The sequence below is a fragment of the Xiphias gladius genome, chromosome 2, assembly GCF_016859285.1.
Source record: "Xiphias gladius isolate SHS-SW01 ecotype Sanya breed wild chromosome 2, ASM1685928v1, whole genome shotgun sequence".
In the NCBI taxonomy this organism is placed as follows: domain Eukaryota; kingdom Metazoa; phylum Chordata; class Actinopteri; order Istiophoriformes; family Xiphiidae; genus Xiphias; species Xiphias gladius.
The window spans coordinates 12,165,596-12,187,299 of record NC_053401.1 but is presented as its reverse complement, the minus strand read 5'-3'; the positions used below and the strand labels follow the sequence as shown (position 1 = coordinate 12,187,299).

Sequence of the window (21,704 nt, the reverse complement as noted above, 5' to 3'; positions counted from 1 at the left end):
GTCATTGGGTCTGAAAGAAATAGTAAATCACATTACTTATTCAGGTAAACAACTCAAGAACGGTACCCCAGAGAAATGCTGAATTCATTCAGCAGTTTGCTTGCAATGGCACAACGAGAAAGAAAAACACGGCAAATGTGCTCATTTAATGGCAAGTCGTATGTTAATTTTAATGACGGGTTTACCCGGTGCACAGGTGCGTTGAAGCAGAGGTTGCAGGACAGAGGTTAATGCTCTCAGCCACTTTAAGTACAGTGAGCAGCGAGGGGAGGAGAGTTTGGAAAGAGGGGAGAAGGGAAGAGAGGAAGAGGACAAGCAGAAGAGTTTGAATGAGTTCTGTGTGTTCCAACGGGTTTCTGCATCTCTAGGGAACTTGCTGGTCTCATTGGCCAGCAGGCCGCTGCCTTGGGGAATACTGAGGAAATGTCCTCATTTTCTGTTTTTAGAGGCACACCTCTATAGATGTGTGAGTGTGTGTGCGGTGGGTTTGTGTCCGCGCAAAATACCCCGGGTGCAGGTGGGATTTCTAGAAAATCATTTATTCACGGGAATAAGAAAGTTTTCTTCACTCAAGCCCGATTGTGTATTCATTTTATTTATTTTTTTAATAAATAAGAGTAACAAACTTTATATGATTGTGTGACAACATTAGGGATTTTTACAGTATATTGCTGACATTTATATTGTTGTTGTCTGGTAAACATAATTACCAAGACTCCACTAGTATTTTCTTGCCAATCAGGAGTATTGTCAAAACACAATTCCTTATTACTTATACATGAAAGAGGAGGCCTTCGTGAACTAAGCTTGCATCTGTTACTGGAGTAAAATGAGCTGATGTCTCTGTTATTGTTCAAAATATACACTGCCTTGCCACTGCCATGCAATATTTTTCAGTGAGCATAACTGACGTTATTCGCTATGTTAACCCCTTTCCTGTCCTTTTTGGATATACCCTAGTTTCCTGCATTAAATAAAAATTTGGACATCATGTAACAGTTTTTCATTCATATCGACTTTGAAAAATCCTTCAATTCTCAGTAGTTAAGGCAAACAGATTCCTGCAGTGAGTGAATTATCACCTCCTATTCCTTCTCCTGCCTCTCTAGAAGCAGTGTTTACCTCATCTCTCCTGCTCCTCACTCACATGATGAGCACACAGCGTCAAATAGTATCAATCTTTTAAAAGCCGTAAGGATAGCATGGCTGCAGGCCACGGAATAGCATGCGGCTTTGCTGCACTATCTCCTCCTTTATCACCTACATGTTACTGCTGGTGCCACTTCATAAATAAAGCCATTACAACTGGGAAGAGGTGGGGGACAGCACTGTGTATTCACATAGACAGACACACATAAACATGCTGACACACACACTCCGGGCAGGTACGCAGTCTCCCGTCGCTGGGGAGCTTTAACCCTGACCAGCTTAGTTCAGAGGCGAGGAGCTTTATGGGACATTGGGGAGCAGCTCCATGGAGTAAATAGAATATCCAGTGGTGTTTGTCCCAATCTCAGATTAAGCCACCAAAATCTCAGCGGTTCACTCTGACAGAGGTGTGTGAAGATACACTTCCACAAGACACTTTCAACAAGCAGAAAAAAAAAAAACAGATGCACAGAGCAGTGTCTGTGAATGGATCCCAGTAGAGCTTCGGGTTTTATGCTGACACTAAAGAATGTGTTCATCTAGGAGTGAAGGTCCTCTCTCTCTCTGTCTGTTACCTGCCTCGCCGATGGACTGACTTACTGACTGACTGTCTGAATGAAGTGTAGTGTAGTGGGGATCTGACAGGGATCTCCATGCGATCCGCTGCAGTTCCCAAAGGGCCCAAAGCTAAAGCCCTTTCCGAGCATATTGGCGTAACATTACTCCAGCTGTGCAGAGCCAGCTTGCAGGGTGGGCTCTGAGTTTAGAAAACCTTGTCCCTTAACTGAAAAGTCCAAAGAATTAGTGTGTTTTGTCCAAATGTGCTTCAGCAAAAGACACACTATTATCCCTACTGTTTCGGTCGTTGGAGCTGGCTCTGAATAAGTTAACTAGATGCTGCTGCCCTTTCCTCTGTGTCTGTGAAGGAGAGCAAACCACAAGATGAATGATTCAAATCCAAGCAATAGTTAGAGGACTGGCCTTCTTCAAACTTGTGGTCCACAAAAAAATAGGACTTTGTTAGAAACAGAGAAGGAAAGAGAGAAATGAAGTGCACCCAGTGGTTTCAGAGCAAGTACAAGATTAAATGTTTCCATGTTTTCTACCTCCCTGTCCTGGAGACAGCACGGTAGAGAGTGTGAGGTGGAAGAACTTCATTTATAAAGCAAGTGAAGGGAGTTCATGAACCAATCTTGCTCGAACAAAAAAAAAAAAGAATTTGTTCAAAACAGGGAGTGCGAGGAGCCACAAAAAAGAGAGTTCATAATGGAGTGGAAAGTAAAGGACAGAGGGAGATAAAGGCAGCAAAACAGAGAAACAGAGGTGGTATTATTGGAGGGGATAGGAAAGATGACAGGCAGGAGGAGAGGTGGAGTATGTGCACCCCAGAGTATCCCTGAGAGAAAAAAACAGAGAGACTGGTAAATTCTGATTTGGAAAGAAAAAATTAATTTTGTTTGACACAGTGTAAGAACTAAATATTTATCTTTCTGTCTCTTTGTTAGCTCAGACAGCTCTGGAAATACTTTTACAAGTCACTGATAATATTTATAGTTTTTACATATGGGCTCATAGCACATTCAGAAGTGGTTTAGGTTTCTCCGTGACATGGGTTTCCACAAAAGCGCGGGCATGATTGAATTCCAGCCTGCACGTAAGTGTTTTTTGATCTAGTTGGCTTGATCCTTGCTCACCAAAGCACCACCACACGCATGCTATACTGTATGCACACTTGTGTACACACAAGCACACACATCACATTATACGGCATCAGCCAGGCTCAAAGTGGATCATTATTTACTAAACAGGTTGCCTAACAAGAAAAGACTGATTCCCCTGCAGGCTTGTATAAAAACCCTGGAAGCATGGCGGTGGAGCAATATCCATCATAATTGATGTGTTGCAAAGCAGATTACACACATTAGCGCACACTGTTCTAGCTATGACAGCTCCAACTGAACATGACAAATTCCATAATGTGGAAAAAAAAAGGTATTTTACTCTCTCTGGGTATTAAAAGGCACGGCAACTAACAAAGAGGCATTTGCATTTGCAGGAGTAAATGTGAGAATATGTGTTTGTGTGTGCGTATGTTCGTGTGTGTGCATCCCTGTTTAGCTACATTTCCTCCGTGCTCTCATCTCTCCTTAATTACATTCTATTTGTTCCACTTGGGGCGGAGGGTCCTGTAAACTGTCTGGAGCTTGGCACGGCTTCCCCTGCTCGCTGACGAGGCTTCATTCAACACTGCTAATCCCAACATAGCATTAGCTACGTGGATGGTGTGTTCGAGGCCGCTGACAGCTGCAGCATTATTTACTGAACACAGCACAACAGATAAGCCCATTGAAATTGCAGCAGCTCATTCATTGTGGGGAGGCATTAAGAGTGTCTGTAGCTGCCTAATCAGTGGGCTGGATGCTGGAGGAATAAATAAGCTTAGGGAAGAGGGGCGGCTCGCTCACTCACTCCCTCCTCACTTCTTACTCACTCACTCACTCTCTCAGTCACTCTCCTCTCACTCTTCTAATCAAGTCAGCAGCATTACGGCAAATCTGCTACTGGAGTTCCTGCTGGCCGGCTCTAATTCTGTATGAGTGCAGTTAAGTTAGAAAAGGTTGCTAAATAATACAGCATTGATTTGCACTTGATGCCTGAGATCTCATCATCATTATTATTATTATTATTATCATTGTTATTTAAAATGTTAAAGTTTAGGGGTTTTTTGTGGTCCACTGAACACAGAACCTACATTTAAATTTTTTACGAGTTTGGGTGATCATTTTAAATGGCAATACTCTTTCCCGCTGTTAATTTTATCAGTAAATAACAAATTAATAAAAATAAATTTCCCTAGTTTCACTAGTTTCCTTCTTGACAACCATAGCTTCATCTTTATTGATCTGAGCCTGTTTTGTGTTATTTGCTCAAAATTCCTACAGTGTTCTTTGAATTTTATTGAACATGTCCTCTGATTGTGTGTTTCTGTAGAAATTATTCAATTTTGGGTAGCTTTTTTGTTTGCATTTGATGAAACCTACGATATTAAGAGAGATGTAATTTAAATTATTTTCCGCAGCACTAATTGTCAAATCCCTTTTAATTGTAAAAGAAGGGCTGTGCTGTGTGTTTGTGTGACCGAGCTGTGTGGAGATATGTCGTTAGCCACACACCCACTCCTGACGACCCACTAATTAACACCCCATGTTAATCACTCTCAACCCAGCCAATAACCAGTGACATGCCATCATGCAGATCACTACATCATACCACAGCACAGCAGTACACCCAAGCCAGGCGATACTTTCCCCTTCTCCTCAGTGTTGTGTTGTAGAGACACTTCAATGAGTATTTTGACTTGTTTCACATGAGAGTGAGCTGTTTTAAATGTTTTCTTGAACAGGAAGTTGGTATTCAACACGACTGTCATTCACAAAGTGATACTGAGGTGATATAAATACTCGGAACGGTGACAAAGAAACATGTCACCACCACCACCCTCTGCTCCTCCGAACCATCTGTGGCTTTAAATTGATCCTCTATGTTTCTCCCAGCACTATAATTTCTAATAGCACATTTATTTTTGCCACCATAATGAGTGCCACGTGTATTAGATCTAATCCAACCTACTTTATATACAGTGGTTTAAGTACATGTTGGCTAAATATCTTCCCAGTGAATCTGCCGTTCTGGCTGAAATAATGATTTTGATATAAGTTAAGCTGATTTGCTTAAGCTACCGAGTAATTAACTAAACTTAATCATTTCATTTCAATTCATTTCCATTACCTGAATTATTTTCCAGTCTCTCCTATCTTTTGTAATGTCTGCGTCTGCTTTAAGCTCACTGTTGTCTGGCAGTGAAAGAAAGGGACATCTGAACTCTGTTACAATACTGACCTCTAGTGTCAGATTTGCCCGGGTCTGGCTGCTGTGTGAGTTTTGGATGTGACATTTTAACAGTCTCATTGGAAGTCCTATCTAAGGTAATGAATCCGCTTTCGACAAACTGCCTGGTTTGAAGCTTTAGCCTCCGAACGCCTGGAGCAGGGATTGCCCAGGATAGGGCAGAGGTAGATTAGGAGTCAGTGTAATGAGAGGCAAAGCATCTCTTTAGCTCACCCTTTGTCTTTGCTTCCATCCACCAAAAGCCTTGAAGGAGAAGAAGAGAGATCCTTCTCTGGCCAGTGGCAACCACACGGGCATTGGGTTTATTTTTCATCATCCTCTTCTCCTCTCTTACCTGCCGGCTTCCTCCTCTTTTCCTGTCTCTGTCTACTTTTTCCTTCCTTTTCTCTGTCCCCAGCCGTGGATGCTGACACTCACTCATACCAAAGCGGCCTCACGTCCTCAACGGGGGATTGTCAGATCTTCTAGAATATGGAAAAACACAGACACTTGCCAGCCACAATGGTGCGCAGCACATGGGTAATAGGCATAATAGGGTCAGGCCTGCATTTAATAAACAATTACCCATCTATAATAGATGAGTCCGGCTCCAAAGGCCCAGCACCTGGCCTGGGTCGAGAAGAGGAACAGGAGAGAGAGAACAGGACAGAGAGACAGAGGGAAGATGAATGAATAATGCAGACGAGATACCCATCAGAGCACCCAAACGCAGGGGCCCACGCAGCGCCAATTATCTTCCCCCACTAATGATGATCATTTTGATGCCCTCCCAACCCCCACTGTCCCGCCACCCTACAACCCCATGCCTAAATCTGACATTTACCCAGCTGCCCCTGAACCTTACCATGCGTCCTGCTCGCTAACTCACCAAAACAGAGGTTAGAAAGAGTCAAGCCGAAGTAGTCACTGTTTTTACATGTTGCTCTTCATTTCGTTTGACATTCTTTTTTTTATTTTATTTGGGAGGGATAGCAGAAGGGTTTCCTGGTGCCGGGGGGGGGGGGGCACAGTGGCCGTCGCTCTTCTTTTGAATTACAAATCAATCAGGGACTTCTCTGCAGCAGCTTCCCATTCAGTCCAAGGTCACCTAGATTACACAAGGTTAAAGTGTGTGTGCATGCAGACAGACCTGAGGGTGGGTTGGTGGAGGGGGGCTGTCACTAGTTGGATTAGCATACAACTCTGACAGAGCGAGGGAATTAAAGGCAGCACAGAGGTAAGACGGCCAAGCAAAATGGTCTCCACAGTCTGTCGTATTTGAATAGACAGCCTCAGATACGGGAAAACGGAGACGCAACTAGGAAAAGCTCTTTGGCCCCCAGGATCAGAGGGGGGGACCTGTGGTGTCCAAGCCGACTTCTAGTGAAGTAGATAGGACCCCAGTAGACTGCTTCAATATGGGCTCTGGGAAAGATACACAGCCATTTTGGCTCCCTCAGGGCCCAAGTCTGTGGTTATAATGGGATCAGAGCCATGACCCTCCCAGGACACCATACTAGTATTGGATATTCTATTAGTTTCTTCTGCAGTGAAAAGAAGTCTGTGCTCAGCCACATTTCCCACTCAGAATCACATTTGTTTTACTTTTATGTAGCTTTAACAGTGACTAATCAAATTATTTAAAGTTTTAGGGAAGAGACTTCATTAACAATTGAACAGAGTGCAGTGCTACTTATGACTATTGTAAAACCGTCTAATATATAAAGCTATATACTGTGGATCTCTTCTAATCATATCTAATATTCTTTATGTATGCAAGGATATTGTAAGCTATTAACATATGCACAAAAAAAAGCGAGCCCCATAATTGTTCCTTTTTACCATTTAATCCCAGCACTGGAAGATACAGCAGAGATCACATTAACATTTACATTTCTGAATCCCTCACCCCCTTGATACAGCTCCAGCTTTCAGCCCCAGCATCTCATCTGCCTTTACATAATATCAGGGCTGTATTAATGCTACATATGGAGCTCCACTGTCTGTGATGTGTAGATTTACATTTTCCTAATGATGTGCTTTCATTTTTCCTCCACTATCCCCCTGTCCTTCCCTTCACCTCCAGCCCACAGCCCACGGTGATTTAAAACACATACAACTGTACTGCCGTTTTACTGCAGAAAAACACAAAGCGCGGGTTGAGACACCTTTGGTCGCCCTGGCCCCATCTGTTGCACATCTGGAAGTGGTGCGCCGCACCAATAATTGGAAGTCAATTTGTTTGAAGTTATGTATTTGGCATCTGGCTCGATTCATAAAAACTCTGGAAATCGCATTAATTTTATAGCATCTCGAGAAGGCCCAGCCACTTTTTTTTCCTCTTGTGTTCCATTGTTAATGCACGTGGGGCCTTGCAAGTCTAGTGACGTGGGAGTTTGTCGAGCACTGGTCAGGGTGTGGTCCTTAATAAAAACAGCATGGATGCCAGTGCCCTAAAGAATCAAGGGATGAATTACTGTGGTGCACTGGGGAGACAATACCAATTGCTTGAGTTGCTGATAATGAAAAGATTTGCTCAAATTGTGGCTAAGTTTTACTATTTCACCTTTAACTTTGACCTTAATCTCAGATCATTTCTTATTTTTCCTGAAGGGAAAATAAATCCAGGGCCTAGTTTGCCACATTTCCAGTAGACGGGCTGACTGATTGAGAAGCAGCATGGTGTTGTTTGTCACACAGCTCTGAGTCATGGCTGAAAATAGATATGACACTTGATGTTTGGTGCCTCACTGCTGACTGTCATATTGTTATTCCCACTCAAATTTCACCTAATTTGTGCACAAGTCTTGTCACAGTCCAGATCCTGATGAGGGCTTTTAGGTGGTTATTTTTTTCCCCTTTGCTTTCTTGCATGCGTGGCAATGAGGTGCAATGCGATACACACCTGTGCGTGCGTGTGCACAGTTGTGTGTGTGTGTGTGTGTGGTATTATGCATGTGTGTGCGTGCCTGTTTGTGTTTGCACGCTAGCACATTTGATTAGGCTTGTTTGTGTGCACGAGTGTGTGCGGCCCTGTGCATGTGTGTGTTTGCCGCGCTCCGAAGTGAGTCACCTCAGTAGGGGGTGATTAAGAGTTGCCAATGGCAGGCTCGACAGGTGAGTGCATTGTAGCACGATGGCAGCTGTGGCATCTGCGCAGGTGACAGCTTCTCCTGCTCAGTGGTGGTGTCGGTGTTGGTGGGTGGCAGGAGGTCTGACAGCACTGTTTTGGTGACAGAACGACTCCGTGGTGAGGTTCACGACATCACTTGCCTCCTTTAGATTTGTCAGTTTATACTGGGAGGAGTGCCATGGACTTTAGCATATAGTACCAAGGCACTACTCCATATGTTTAATTAACTGTTTATTTATTTTTATACAGTAAAAAGAATTTCCTTTTAAAGACCTTATTAAATAATCCACCAAAAATGTTGTGTTGGGCATCTTTTTATTAACGCACTGTATAGTGTGAGGACAAACCACAGCCCATTGCTGCCACCTGCTGTTGGAAATATGAGACAGCAGCAGCCCTTTTATCCTAGGAGTGAGGTAATTCATTCAGGGAGACCATTTTGCTGTGCATGCAATCATAACACAAAAAGTGGAGAAAATGGAAAGATTACTTTACAAGGTGTACAGATTTTTTGGCAGATATTGTAACAAGCCAGAAACCTGAAATCTGTTTCTTATGAAGGAGATTAGCCAAAGAGAAGAGGAAGTGAGAGATGTCAGTTGTACAATTTTTTACGTGTTCAAATTTATGTTCTCCTCTTAACATATGCGGCTAATGTCTCTAACATAATAGTGGTATGGGATACCCGCGCTGTTTTCTCAATCCACTGTAGGCACATCTCACTTCACTTTCACATCAGTTCCAAACCGTAGGTTGATGAACTGTGATATTCCAAATAAAAAGTCGCTTGTTCTGATGTCACCGTTGCCTCATTCGACCACATTTCCTTTTGAAGCGTGTGCATAACTGGCCTTGAACTTTGTCCATGATAGCTTTTGATATGGAGAGAAATGAATTAGTTTGGAAGTTTAATCTGACTTTCCTTTTTAGGATTGAATGCTTCGTCTCATGGGGAAGCCTGAAAAGAGTGTTATGTGAATGTGTATGGGTATTAATTTTTTCGTTTTTTAGATTCTCTCAGTACTTTCATTAAGGTAAAGGGTATTAATTCGTATTATTCTATCCCTGACTTTGACTTTCATCAATTCTTGCACTACACTAATTGGATTTGTGTATTTTTCTCAAGTTTAGTAAAACTATGGGGAGAAAAAAATCAAAATGTAAATTGAGCCTTTTGAAATTTCAGTCATGCTGACTCTTTCTTAGATACTTCTCATGTTTTTTTAGCATAATGAAAATCTATATTTACCTTCCATAACTGCTTTAGCCAATTACCCATAAACATCACTCACCACTTTGTAGTTGGAGTGGCCCTACTCTGTAAGGATTGATTTGTTCAGTCTTATTTGCGGCTAAAGAAGAGATGCGGGTGAGAAATGATTCGATTTCACTACAGAGAAACACACACTAATAACACTCTAAAACATTAATTCAGGGAGGCTTTGATGAGAAATCCATTTGGGAAGTATTGGTGTGTTTTCTTTATACTTATCTGTTTGTTGTATTATTAATGCATGACTGCCAGATTAGAAAACTACATGCTGATGAATGATTTTTGAATTATACAACTAGACAAAAACAGTAGGTTTTTAAGATTTGTGATCATAATGAGGTTAAAGTTTTTATCACTATGTCGCAAACAAACTTTCTTCAGCAAACTTTATTAATGATACAAACAGTTTGTGATCATATTCCTGCAGTGTGAAAGGACAGATCACGTCATCCAGCTTACCTCAAAGGAAACTTCCTTAGCTCTCAGCCAACAGCTCTCATAACAACTCTTTATCCCTCACCATTATTCATCCTCAAGAGCTCATCAGCTCACAGTGGGCTCATCAGAATTATTACTCCTCCTCTACTTGTCTTTATTACCCAATTTCCCTCCTCTCTCCTCCTTTCTGCCACTCATTGCCAATCAGCCACCTTGCAAACTGGCCCTACACCTTCCACTGGGAAACTTTTCAGGCTTTGTTCACTGTTTTAAGTCCCGTTGTTGCCCATAAAGATCATTTTGTACTTAGATTTCTACTGGAACATACTTCAGTGTTTGGCCTTTTACAGATACCTTGAGTAAGTGATGTCTTTGGTGAGATGACAACAAGAAGCCAAAATCAAGTATATCAAAAAAGGGGTTTATTATATTTTTCCCACCCCTACTAAGAAAAAGAGGTAACATGGTAGATAATATATATCTTTTTTATGAATACATGGATTAAAACATATATAAATACATAAACACTTTTTTTAACAAAAACACTTAAAAGACAGACAAGACTGAGGACATGTTAGGCATTGTGGTGAGTACATCAGTTACATGTTCATATTGGGTTTTTTTTTTAAGACAAAACTGGGAGTTTGAAAAAGGCATATCATACAATCACAATCCTGATGGCAACTGTTTAAAATCCTTTTGTAAAGTAGTAGTATTTTAAGTATCTGCATTAAAAACGGACAGGTTTTCAGTGATTATTTTTCATGTTACAGTGTACAGCTACCACAGTGTTTACCAAAAAAAACCCCAGCAGACTTGGTCATTTACATTATGTACATAAAGGCTGATAAATGTCTCCCTTTTTCTTATGAGTCTGTTTCTGCTCTGTCTGGGAGGCAGAGAAACATATTCATTGTCTGTAGTAAAGATAAAAAGAGCAGGTGGTGCAGCAGAAGGTCCTTGGGATGTTTTTGGTCCCATGAGCTTTCGAGAATGCAAGCTTTTGGGCCAGTGGAGCTCTAACACCCACCTGTTCAACAAGAGCTACACACTTTATATACAGGTGGCACTTTGAGGGGCTCTGTCAGGTGTGTCAGCTGTCATTTAAATTACTGGCAACCCTGCGAGTGGTAATTATTGTATGTCCAGAGCCATTAGTCAGTCTTTTAAAGGCTCCGTGTATGCCCTTTAACACTGGGGATTTTTCATGAGGAGATAACAAGAGTATGTTCTGAATAGGGGGGCCCATTATAGGTCGTCACCCCCGGCAGAGCTAAAGCTGCTCCTACGGCTGCTGTCCTTGGATGCAGCTCCAGGCGAGCCAGCTGACAGGAGCGGGTCGGTGCCAAACGGCGAGAGCGGGTCTTCCATCAGGATCTCGTCCAGCCGGTGTTCCTCCTTAAGTGTAGCACTGAAGAAGTCTGTGAAGTGGGACAGCGGGTCAGAGAATGTGGTGCAACCGTCAGCGTTGGTGATGTGATCCTGCGGCCCGCTGGCAGTGGGGATGGAAGGCACCCCAGCCACCACAGCTATCCTCTGGAGGTAGTCACTGTTGGGGTCCTCCTGGTAGAGGGGCGGCTGCTGGGGCTGCTGGGCCTGGGGAGACGACTGCTGTTGCTGCTGCTGTTGCTGTTGTTGTTTGAGGAGATGGGAGGATAGTTCAGCTGTCCCCAAGGCTGTAGCCATGTTTGGGAGGCCATGTGCTCGTGCCTGGATCTCAAGCTCCTGGAAAACAAAGGAAATGATTAAGATTATATAAATTTCTAAAGTGTTGTTTAGAAAATTACCTGCTTACTCACTGCAGTTAGTCTAGATATGATCTGAATAAACACCTAAAAATGTGTGAATACCAAAATGTCTTCAATCATGATAAGATTTGCCATGACATTATAGCATGGAGTAACACTGGGACAATCCAAACCACACCTTTTCCACATCTTTACATACTGAGGTTATGTTGGGGAGTGTTGGTGTTGTCACACACTCTTCTCCCACACGTTCTTATCCCAGAGTATGTGACCAGCACTAATCACCAATCAGTTTCAAAACAAAACCTAGTTTGACCATTATTAACTTTTCGTTTATCGTAAGCGGTGGTGAAGGTTTCCTGGATATTTTTGTTATCTTTGAAGATGATTACAAATTTTTGCGTCCCTCTCGTCATTGTGGTAAACTCAGATAAAAAACAACAGTGTGTGTGTGCACAAATTTGTCTGAGTGTATTCGCTGACATCTGCACGTGTGTCATCAAGCATCAACTCTGTTAATTCTTATCATCTATTTCTGACCTGCTTTTACTTCAACTGAAAGAGTTGAGGTCATTGTCTTTATTCACGAGGTAATTAGCACCGAGCTCCCTGAGATTAAATCAGTGAGAGGGAGTGTAAGTACCTCATGTAAACACAGGGGGGGAGGGGATTATCTGAAGTGTGAAGTACGTGGGGATGATGGAGTCATTGAGCTCTCTGTCTTTACCAAACCGATCTTTGGTATAATGAAACAGGAGTCTGAAAGTAACTCAATAATGTGAAAATGGAAGTATAATTGGATGTTGCAATGGGAATCAGTGAATTTAAGTGCTAAGACATTAGTGAGCTGACTGGCCTACTGTTTCTTTCTAACGAGTGAGTTCACGTATTAGGAAATACACTGTTTTTCGTTTTAGAGGGACATGTGAAGACATCAAGTATAAACTTTTTTTTCCCCTAAAGAAGTGAAATAATCTTGACCAATTTGCCTGTCTACACCTTGGCTGGACAAAGAATTAAATAAAAATATATTTTTAATACTTAAAGTAAATTTGGACCACTTACTTAAAAATAGGAATTGAATTTTCTTCACTTTGTAAAGTCCTTTCCTTATCAGCTTAACATTGCACCTTCTCATTTTTCATTTTTTCCTCACCAGTGGGATTTATTGGTTCAACCATGTGTTTTATCACTCAGTATACCACAAAAAGACACTAAACACATACAACGCTGTATTTTATTACCTGAATCCTTAGCAGCAGCCTTCTGTTCGCTTGCTCCAGCTTCTTCTGTCGGCTCTCCAGCTCCCGAGCGTGCTGCTGCTCCTTCTGCAGCCACCTGATGTACTCCACCGAGGCCTTCAGGATGGTGCCTTTGTTCCAGCGCATGTCTCTGCAGAAAGGAGAAATGTAAAAGATAACCTTTTACACAGAACCCACTGATGTAGGCAGAATATCCTCCACAATAAAAAAAAAAAAAAGGGGAAAAGTTTCAACACGGAGGTTTTTACCCCTTTTATGATATGAATAAGAAATGGTGATTTACATTGGGCAATTATTCATCCTTGGACATTACATGGGGACACTGAATGGGAATTTTAATAGAATAGTTAAGTAGCTATGTGGAAAGTCCATTCTCATACCTCCTTGTTCGGTAAAATTAATCCTTGAGTAAAAATAGGTGAGGGAAAATGAGCTAAGTAGGAAGACGGGGAAAAATTAAGCATTGGACTTAAGGTGCTAGAGTGCAAGTCATTCTTTTGCAGATATTATTGCTTTTTTAAAAAGGAAAGGGGAACTGCAGTAAAATTGTCCTTTTCCACACAAGTGAGACGTTGGTCTGATCAGCAGCTAATAATCTCTTTTATCCCATCTTAATGGCAAGATGACAACGCTAACCTTCCATTTAAATTTGAAGCAAAGTTCAATTGCGAAAAATGGCCGGTGGATTTCAATTCAGATCCATACACCATCTCAATGTTCCAATTGTGCTTCAAACTTTGATTCAAATGGTGTGGCCTGCTTCGTTGCATTGACCCTTTCCTCATCATTCACGCTTTGAGCTGAACTGCTGGGACACAGCGAGAGGATGTACAGCTTTTGGAGCGTAGACTACAATGGAAGTTCAAGTGCACCCTTGAAATATGACTGAAATGTGCTTGAGTACTCATTTGAATTCAATGAACAACGTTTAGAGTGTCTTTGTGCTTAGAATTTAATACACTTCCCTGCCAGACAATTTCTTGCAGTTTTTTTCAGTGACAAAGTGAATAGAAGCAGGGCATTGTTTCAGTAAATACATTTCCAATTTTGCAACTTACGGGTCATTTGACTTTGGTATGAGTGTCCCCAGCTCCTTAATCCTGTAGTTGATATTGTATCTTCGCCTTCTTTCAACTAAGTAAGCAGAACAAAAAAAGAGCAAGAGATGATAAGAGCATTGTCAACTACTGTGCTAAAGGCTAGCCATAACTCATTTTTAGATGATAAACTGGGAGAGAGTTGAAAGGCAGCAGGAGACACTTACTCAAATTATGGTTGTCTTTCTTCTGTCTCTCTTTGGCCATCACCCTTGTGTCATGTTCTGTCAAAAAAATAAATCACAAAGGGGAACGAAATTGATTAGCAACGCACACTAATTTAGAAACTGAAAGACAACGAACACAAAACACCACAAACGGTCTAGTCAGGAGACACACAGTCAGTTGTTTTGAGGGAGTTCAGTGCTGGGGTCAGTTAGAATGTGGAGTTTCCATGCATTAGCCTTCAGCACAGACAGAGGTTTGACCTCTATGCACACACACACACACACACACACACACACACACACACACACACACACACACACACACACACACACACACACACACACACACACACACACACACACACACACACACACACACACACACACACACACACATACACACACACGCACTGAAAGAGCCCAATTTATCCCCTCCAGCATGTCTGTAGCTCATTGTGGAAAAAAATGGTAACTACTATTAAGCTACTTACTCCATAATTAAGACAGTTTAGCAAATTCACTAATCTGTCTTGCAGAGGGACAAAAATGTCAGTGCATCCATATTTGTATTCACATTCTTCCAAATTACATAATTGGGGACCTGAGATTGGATTTCCCAATTTGTCTCTGTTGATTCAATCAAGACAATTTAAACTCTCTGTAACAGCCCATTGTCCTCTCCGCCAGCACTCAAATGAACACAGATGGCAATTTACTTATTTGCTTGTTGAGAGTGAGGGTTCTTCAGGCATCCTTTCGATTTCCTAAATCAATTAGGCTTCTTTGCTTGATGCATGACATTAATAAGAAATATCTTAAAGGGCCCTCTGTTTTTGCACTGTGACGAAAAGTCTACACGTTTCTACGGCCTATTAACAGAGCCACTGACAAGCAGGACAGTGTTTGTCACTGTGCACAAATCAGCTTACATATTTGTCTGTTTGCCAGACACATGTAATTGTACTCGATTTTAGCAAACATAGAGGCACAGAACGTGTTGCCATTTATAGGTAACACAGGTACACTGTGTTCTATCCAAAGCTTCACTGTTTAGAACTGTTGTTTTTTGTTATAACTCCCCAAAGTCCCTTCTTTTAATGACCAGAACTTTGTGTGTTTTTTAAGTTCTACAGCAATGTGAGCTTGTGGTAACTCATTAATTGGTTAGTTTGATCAGTGCTATGGTATGAGTTCATACCTGTGTATTCCCTTTTTACAGTGAGCTTTGTGGGGTTAGATGTGGGACTCATTCCGCCATTAGGGGCGTTCATACCTTGTTCACCCCCATAGACATCCAGCATGCTGCTACTGAGGGACACCTAGGGAGGAGAGAGGGGAGAAGGAGAGAAAAGAAACGAAGGTTCAGTCACGGGTAAAGCATATTTACATTTCACATGCACATGAACACAGATGCCTTTCACACTTTAACAAAAGCCACAACACAAATAGTTGTTTTTAGCTGCTGTGTGGCTTTGTTTAGCGTTTACAAAAAATGACAAAAGGCAAGTGGAGAGATCACAGCCTTGCAGAGATGGTTGTCAGCCCCCAGGCCTCTAGCTCTGGACCTCCCAACAGGGAGCTGTAGCACCCACATGTCTGCCACAGCAGGACAAGGCAAAGCCAGTGCTGTGGTCATGAATTTCTGCCATGTTCAGAATGCCTCCTCATCTTGCATCACAAAGAGAAAAAACAACTTAACAAAGTCTTAACCTTTTTGAAACTAGGTCAGTAAAGGGGTTGTTGTCCTCCAGCCTTACTCCATCTAACCCCTTCAATCCCCGCTGCTTTTTTGTATCTTGATCTGCTAATGCCACCATTTTCAAAACCCCTCCACTTGAGAGTGTTCCTAACACAGAGATGTGCTCTGTGTTGAAAATAGCATCCCATTAGATGAAAAGGCTAGCTAGGTCAACTGCTTGAACAGAGGCAAAACTGTTTTCCTACGGGTCTCCTCTTGTCTTGGAAGGCATGCATCAGTTCTACAATAATGACGCCTTTTCACGGACGGGGGAGATGTCAAGATATAGCGTGCTGACACACATGTGTGTCTAATTCGCATTTGTGTATTTATGGGAAAATGCTAAAGAAGCCACCATGGATTCAAAGATACGCACAGCGGTTTTTAACCACGACATGTCTTTCAGATCTAACTACTAGATTGGTGAACGTGATAAGGCTGCGTGTCAAGTCAAGAGATGGGAGGGGATGGAGAGCAGGAGAAAAAGAGAGGAGTTGAGGAAACAAAACAGGGGAAAACTGCAGACATTTCAAATATCTGCATTGGTTTAGTTTGCATGTGCGTTTTTTCTCATTATCTCACCAAGATTGGAGGAAAGAGGAGGAGGAGGAGGAGACAAAAGTGCTTATCAAAATGAAAGATTGTAACAATTCCCCTACTACTAGTAATGTAATCACTTCAATCCCTCTCCTGTCTGTGTTCCTGGATGTGTTGACACGGCGAAACGGCGTGATGCATCGTACTGTATGACTAATTAGGATGAATTGATCCATTTAAGCATGGTATCATTTCTGAACAAGCCCATGGGGAGTGTATGCATTAGCCCAATCCAATGGCTCAGAAACTCTCTGGAACAAACCCCCCCCCCCCCCTTATATTTTCCTCGTCCCTATCATTCTTTCTGTGTCCCAGTATCTGTTGCCACTGTGTCTCTCTCTGTATTAAAGGAGTTAGCCCAGATTCACAGTGTTCCCATCCCAAAAACTCTCTGAACTTGCTCCAGGTGTTTCTGTGTTCACTGGCCACATGGACTGCCTTGTCCCAGATTGTAGCTCAGAGTTTTTGAAATCTTTTCTGGCTATGAATCCTACTGATAGTGTTTGTCTGTGCAGCCAGTTCCAGTCTTCTCAAGAAAGGACTAAGTAAGACAGTTATTTCAAATTTAGCTTCTTCTGTTGTCATTAATCACACACCTCTGTCCACATTATCCTTCTTTTTAACTTAATCTTCATTGTTAAACTTCTTAGTATGAGTAATGTGAGAAATGCTGCTAAGCCCCAATGAACTTTGACTCATCTCTAGACTTAAGCTGCCCTCAAACGAAGATAGGTCCTCCTTTTCCCAAGCTAGTCAAGCCTGCACCTAAATGTATGGGTGGAGGAACCTCACTTCCAAGTTCCAATTCAACTTAAAAAGAGAGAAGTCATTAATAAAGAAATCCAACTTGACATATACCTTAGTGCACATAATGCGCATAACAGGTTAACAAGCAAGGGATATGTTGCAGAAATCAATACCAAAGACCTTCAGACCATAGATAGTGTGTAGCATTTTTAAACAGTGTTAGTGTGTAGCTATTAGAGCAGTAGTTAATGTGATTCATACTTACATTGTTTTGCATTATGATGTTAGGCTCCATGCAATCCAAGCCCCCATCATTGAAACCGGATTCAAGACTAATTAGGTCATCAATAACTTCATCCATTGGAAACTAAAAGAAAACAGTAATTTCAGTGTACTCATGGACAGACTGATTATTTACTGTTTGTACCAGAATTTCAATACTGTCCAAGTCTGATCTTTTGAAATCTCAACATTCAAACCAGAATAGACACAGGAAAGGGGAGGGACTGTCGAGACACTCATCCAGTAACAGACAAGTTCTCCGCCGCTGTGTTCTGAAATTAGTTAGCAATGTTGGTGGGAAAAACATGCATTTGTTATTAAATTAGTTTGCTCCTTTGAAAGGGTTCTCTCATCAGAGACTGCATGTCTGAAGTTATTGATGAGCACATCAGAGGGAGAGGGAGATCAATAATGGCATCACTTTGTTTAGATGATTAGTTGGAACTACTCTACATTGAAGAGATTTAAACCGTGTCCAGTTGAGAATTTAGTCATAGTCGTTGGTGCTTTTTAAGTATACTTTATGTTGACTGTCCATCCCAACAAAGTGTCAGCCATGATTCATCTCTCTTTATTTGAAAGAATTTAGAGGGACTAGAACAAATCTCTTACAAGTGGCCATGAAAAACAAAAAAACATTTTTTTTTTTACAGGAATAGAGTGTGTTGACAGGAAAGCATGTCAAGAATGTTGCGAAATCTACAAAAATTATGACCCACAGTTCATCTGTATTTTATCCGGTCTGTGGTTCAAATCTTTTTGTTGCAATTTCACTCCTCTCCAGTCACCACTGGGCACATTTTGTGTTTTCTCAATTTCAGTTCCATAAATTCAGCAGCCTTGTAATTCACATTCAGTTTTTTTCCTTTTTCCATAAGTTAACTCACCTCGCTGTCGTGATTGGCCATAGTGAGCAGGGTAACGGGGCTGTTGGGGTTGCTGCTGTCGCTGACAGAGGGCATGTGTCCATTCCTCATGATAGGCACAGTGGCCAGTGGCTGGCCAGGGGCGTGTGGATGCACCGCGTGGCCCTGCCCGGCGGATGAGGCCAGCTTGGAGCCCAGCGTCAGGTACTGCTTGACCTGCTGATTCTGGCTCTGGTGGAGGTGGAACTTGGAGTTCTCCAGGTGGCTCTGTACCTGCAGCAAAATCAAGTCCATTCAGTTACTAGACTGAATTGAAAATCAGTTCATTAGGTGGGAGATTGTTTTTCACATCACTGAAACAGTGCTGACTAAGAGAATCTGCACAGGGGTTCTATGCAGGGGCTGTGGGCTTTGAGAAAAGGCAATCTCATTCAATACACAGAAATAGTTGAGAGTCACAATTTCCATTATTATCCACTCACTATAATTTGTAAAATATAAGTTCACACTGACATTAAACTGAATCACATTTCTCACATGTAGCAACTTTCTTTACGGGAATTATGACTCATTCTTAAGGTCCTCTCTGGTCAATAACTAAAGTTTTCCTTAGAGCTGAACTGAAGGTGACAAACAAATGCAGAATCTTTTATTAGTTTCATATTCTATTAAAATGCAGTAGCACATACAGCCAGCAGTCAAGATAGCCTTACCAGTAATGAAAGCCTTACATATATGTTAAATTAGAAAACATGACACTGTTTAACAAAACATTATACCAAGTAATTCAGAATTTTTCTTAATTTCGGTATTCTTACATTTGAAGCTCTGGTTGCGTCCCGCATCGTGTAGTAACTGCAATCAGTTAAGTGTGGCATTCTCAGAAAAGCAGATAATCTTCTGTTTGGTTTGTTTTAGTGTAGCAGCAGGTCAGTTTTAGGGATCCAGGTCTGCTGCTGCTATCCTGTTGATCTGCTGACTCCTCAATGAGTTTCTGTTCCTTCCAGTCCCCTACCAATGTCTTATAAGGGCCCTAAGTGAACTAATTAGGCCCAAAGCTGGGGGTAAGCCTTTATGTTGCGTAGCATGATAATCACTTCAAACACTGGACTGTCAGATCACCCAGGGTTTGATCACTGCAGGATATCTGCCTTTAGCGTCTATCACTAATTCAGTGGGCCCACCCTTTTCTGTCTCACTGACCAATCAGTGGTCAGCTCCCAAAGTCCTCTGCTGCCTGCTCCAGGGGTTGTGGAAGCACAATTGACCCTTGTTCCCCATGGGGGCTTTAAATAACTCCTCTAATGCCATTTTTAACCAAGCCTTTTCATTCATTCTGTGGTTTCAATGTAGACAGTTTAGTATTATTCCTTTCCCAAATAATAACTGCTATAAAGCTATTTTGAGGTCTCTATTACTCTAAGTTTAGGGCTATTTTCAGACATCTCACGTAAAAATGTCTAATTTACTTACTAGTCTGGAGCTCACAAAAAGCTCAGTGTTATAACTTGCTTTACTTGTTTATGGCCTTTAAAATAAGTCAATAATAATAACAATACATTGTTGCTAGCAGACATTTTAAAACATTAGTATTGTCAGTTGTTGTGTCTATGACCTAGATTTTTTTTTTAACTTCCTCTCAAAAGTATGCTATTACCAGTCAAAATGCTGTGCACTGTGGGCTGGCCTTAACCGTTTTTTTTTTGTTGTTTTTTTTTAATCACTAAATGGATAGTTTTTCCTTGACTGACCTCAGCTAATAAGTTGGAAGTAGAAGAAACTCAGATGAGCAACAATGTGGGTGTAGTAGCATATTCAACAGACTATGCTATTACTATTACTATTACTTAATTTAGGGAAATTATTTTATACAGATTATCTTCTACATATCTGCTCCCAAAATCATGGTGTCAAATTTAGAGCACATTACCTAACCTTAAAAACAGGTGTCATTTATCAAGCAAAATCACAGATGATGATTTTGCATCTCGCGAGACTGTGTGACTTTTGCTGAGCAGTGGGCACTGCAGTTACTAGTGACAGTCATAAAGTAAGATAACTCACTCAGTAATGTCCATTATACAGCTATATTTAACTAAAGTTTGCTAAAATTAGCTAGCCACCGTTAGCTATTGGTCATGCCAAATCAAGTGAGGCTGTAGCAGCAAAACCCCTGACTGAATTCAGTTAATCAGCTATGCGTTTTAATGCTTGTGATTTCAATTATTAATTCTTAAGAGTAGGAATGTATCCTATCTTCTCTCAAAAGTTATAGTCTCTCAGAAAGAATTGCTGGAATTGATTAAATAATTAACTTGATAGTATGTAGCTCATTAAGTTTTCAGACTTCTCGCAGCAATGAAGGTTTTTCTGGGTCAGATGTCACCTAGCGCAGCACTGCTAAACCGTAGGGACTTTTAGCTTTAGCATCTTTAGACTTTATACTAAACCTCAGCATTAAATTCCCCTCGTCAGCTAGACTAGCTGCCCTTATTCACCACTCATCCACCTAACTAAGAACAGGCTCATCACAATACTCAACTTGTCAGTAGTAACTGAGAGCTCTTATCTGACTTCTCCAGGCCAAACAAGATGCCAGTTGTTAGCCAATCAACATTTTTTTTCCACTACGGATAGCAAGAGGGATGCCAAGACTGCTACACACCACATCTGCTTTGTGTGACAGCAGATTGTCCTGGTTTCACTTCAGCGTTCTCACTACTGTAAATGCCGGAGACATGCTTGTTATCCACTTAAGGGAATCTGATTAGATTTGAGAGGTAATGGTGCTTCAGTCACCCTAGCTAACCCTGACAATGGCAGGCCTGTGTATGTGTGAAGAGGACATGCTGAAAATTATCAATGCCTACCATACACATGGGACAGGAATGAGATAAGAATCTAATCAATCGAGGCTCAAGTTCGGGATTGTTGTGACTATTCTGATGTTCCAGACACTTCACTTTTTCTCTTTCTCAATATGGCTACAGGCACCTGCTACAACAATTGAGGCAGTGTTTGAGGTGCTGGTAGAGAAGAGGTCACAGGTTCACTTTCCACTCACACACTTTTGCACAGTTATTCCTGACATGCAAACCTAGAGTAGACATAGACTTAAACTTACAATTTACTGATATCAGAGCAATGATATCAGTAATGAATTTGTCAATTTGACTTTCTAGCCAGCCCCTAATAATTTTGCAAATATACAGTATTCTAGTATATTCCTTCAATTTATTGCAGCACAGTTGCTTCAATATGTTTCATAACATTTGAATACGAAAATAACATTTGTCCGGTTTGGTTTTGTACTTCCTGC

At 41.5% G+C, this 21,704-nt stretch overlaps 1 protein-coding gene across 9 annotated transcripts in view; it reads right to left on the bottom strand.

Moving 5' to 3' along the window:
* Nucleotides 1-10,318: 10,318 nt before the first annotated feature.
* Nucleotides 10,319-21,704, bottom strand: part of tfec (transcription factor EC) — a 52,869-nt gene continuing 41,483 nt past the window's right edge. For 3 of the 9 annotated variants that reach the window (XM_040152372.1, XM_040152379.1, XM_040152414.1), the window contains 7 exons: nt 18,407-18,658; nt 17,503-17,604; nt 15,354-15,474; nt 14,156-14,212; nt 13,950-14,025; nt 12,874-13,021; nt 10,319-11,606 (listed from right to left, as the gene is read on the bottom strand). In XM_040152372.1, coding sequence (XP_040008306.1) covers nt 11,130-11,606; nt 12,874-13,021; nt 13,950-14,025; nt 14,156-14,212; nt 15,354-15,474; nt 17,503-17,604; nt 18,407-18,658 — 1,233 coding nt within the window. In that variant the 3' untranslated portion in view covers nt 10,319-11,129. Of the gene's footprint in view, nt 11,607-12,873; nt 13,022-13,949; nt 14,026-14,155; nt 14,213-15,353; nt 15,475-17,502; nt 17,605-18,406; nt 18,692-19,203; nt 19,985-21,704 lie in introns of those variants that run through there. The other 6 variants (XM_040152405.1, XM_040152443.1, XM_040152434.1 and 3 more) reach the window with 6 other exon arrangements.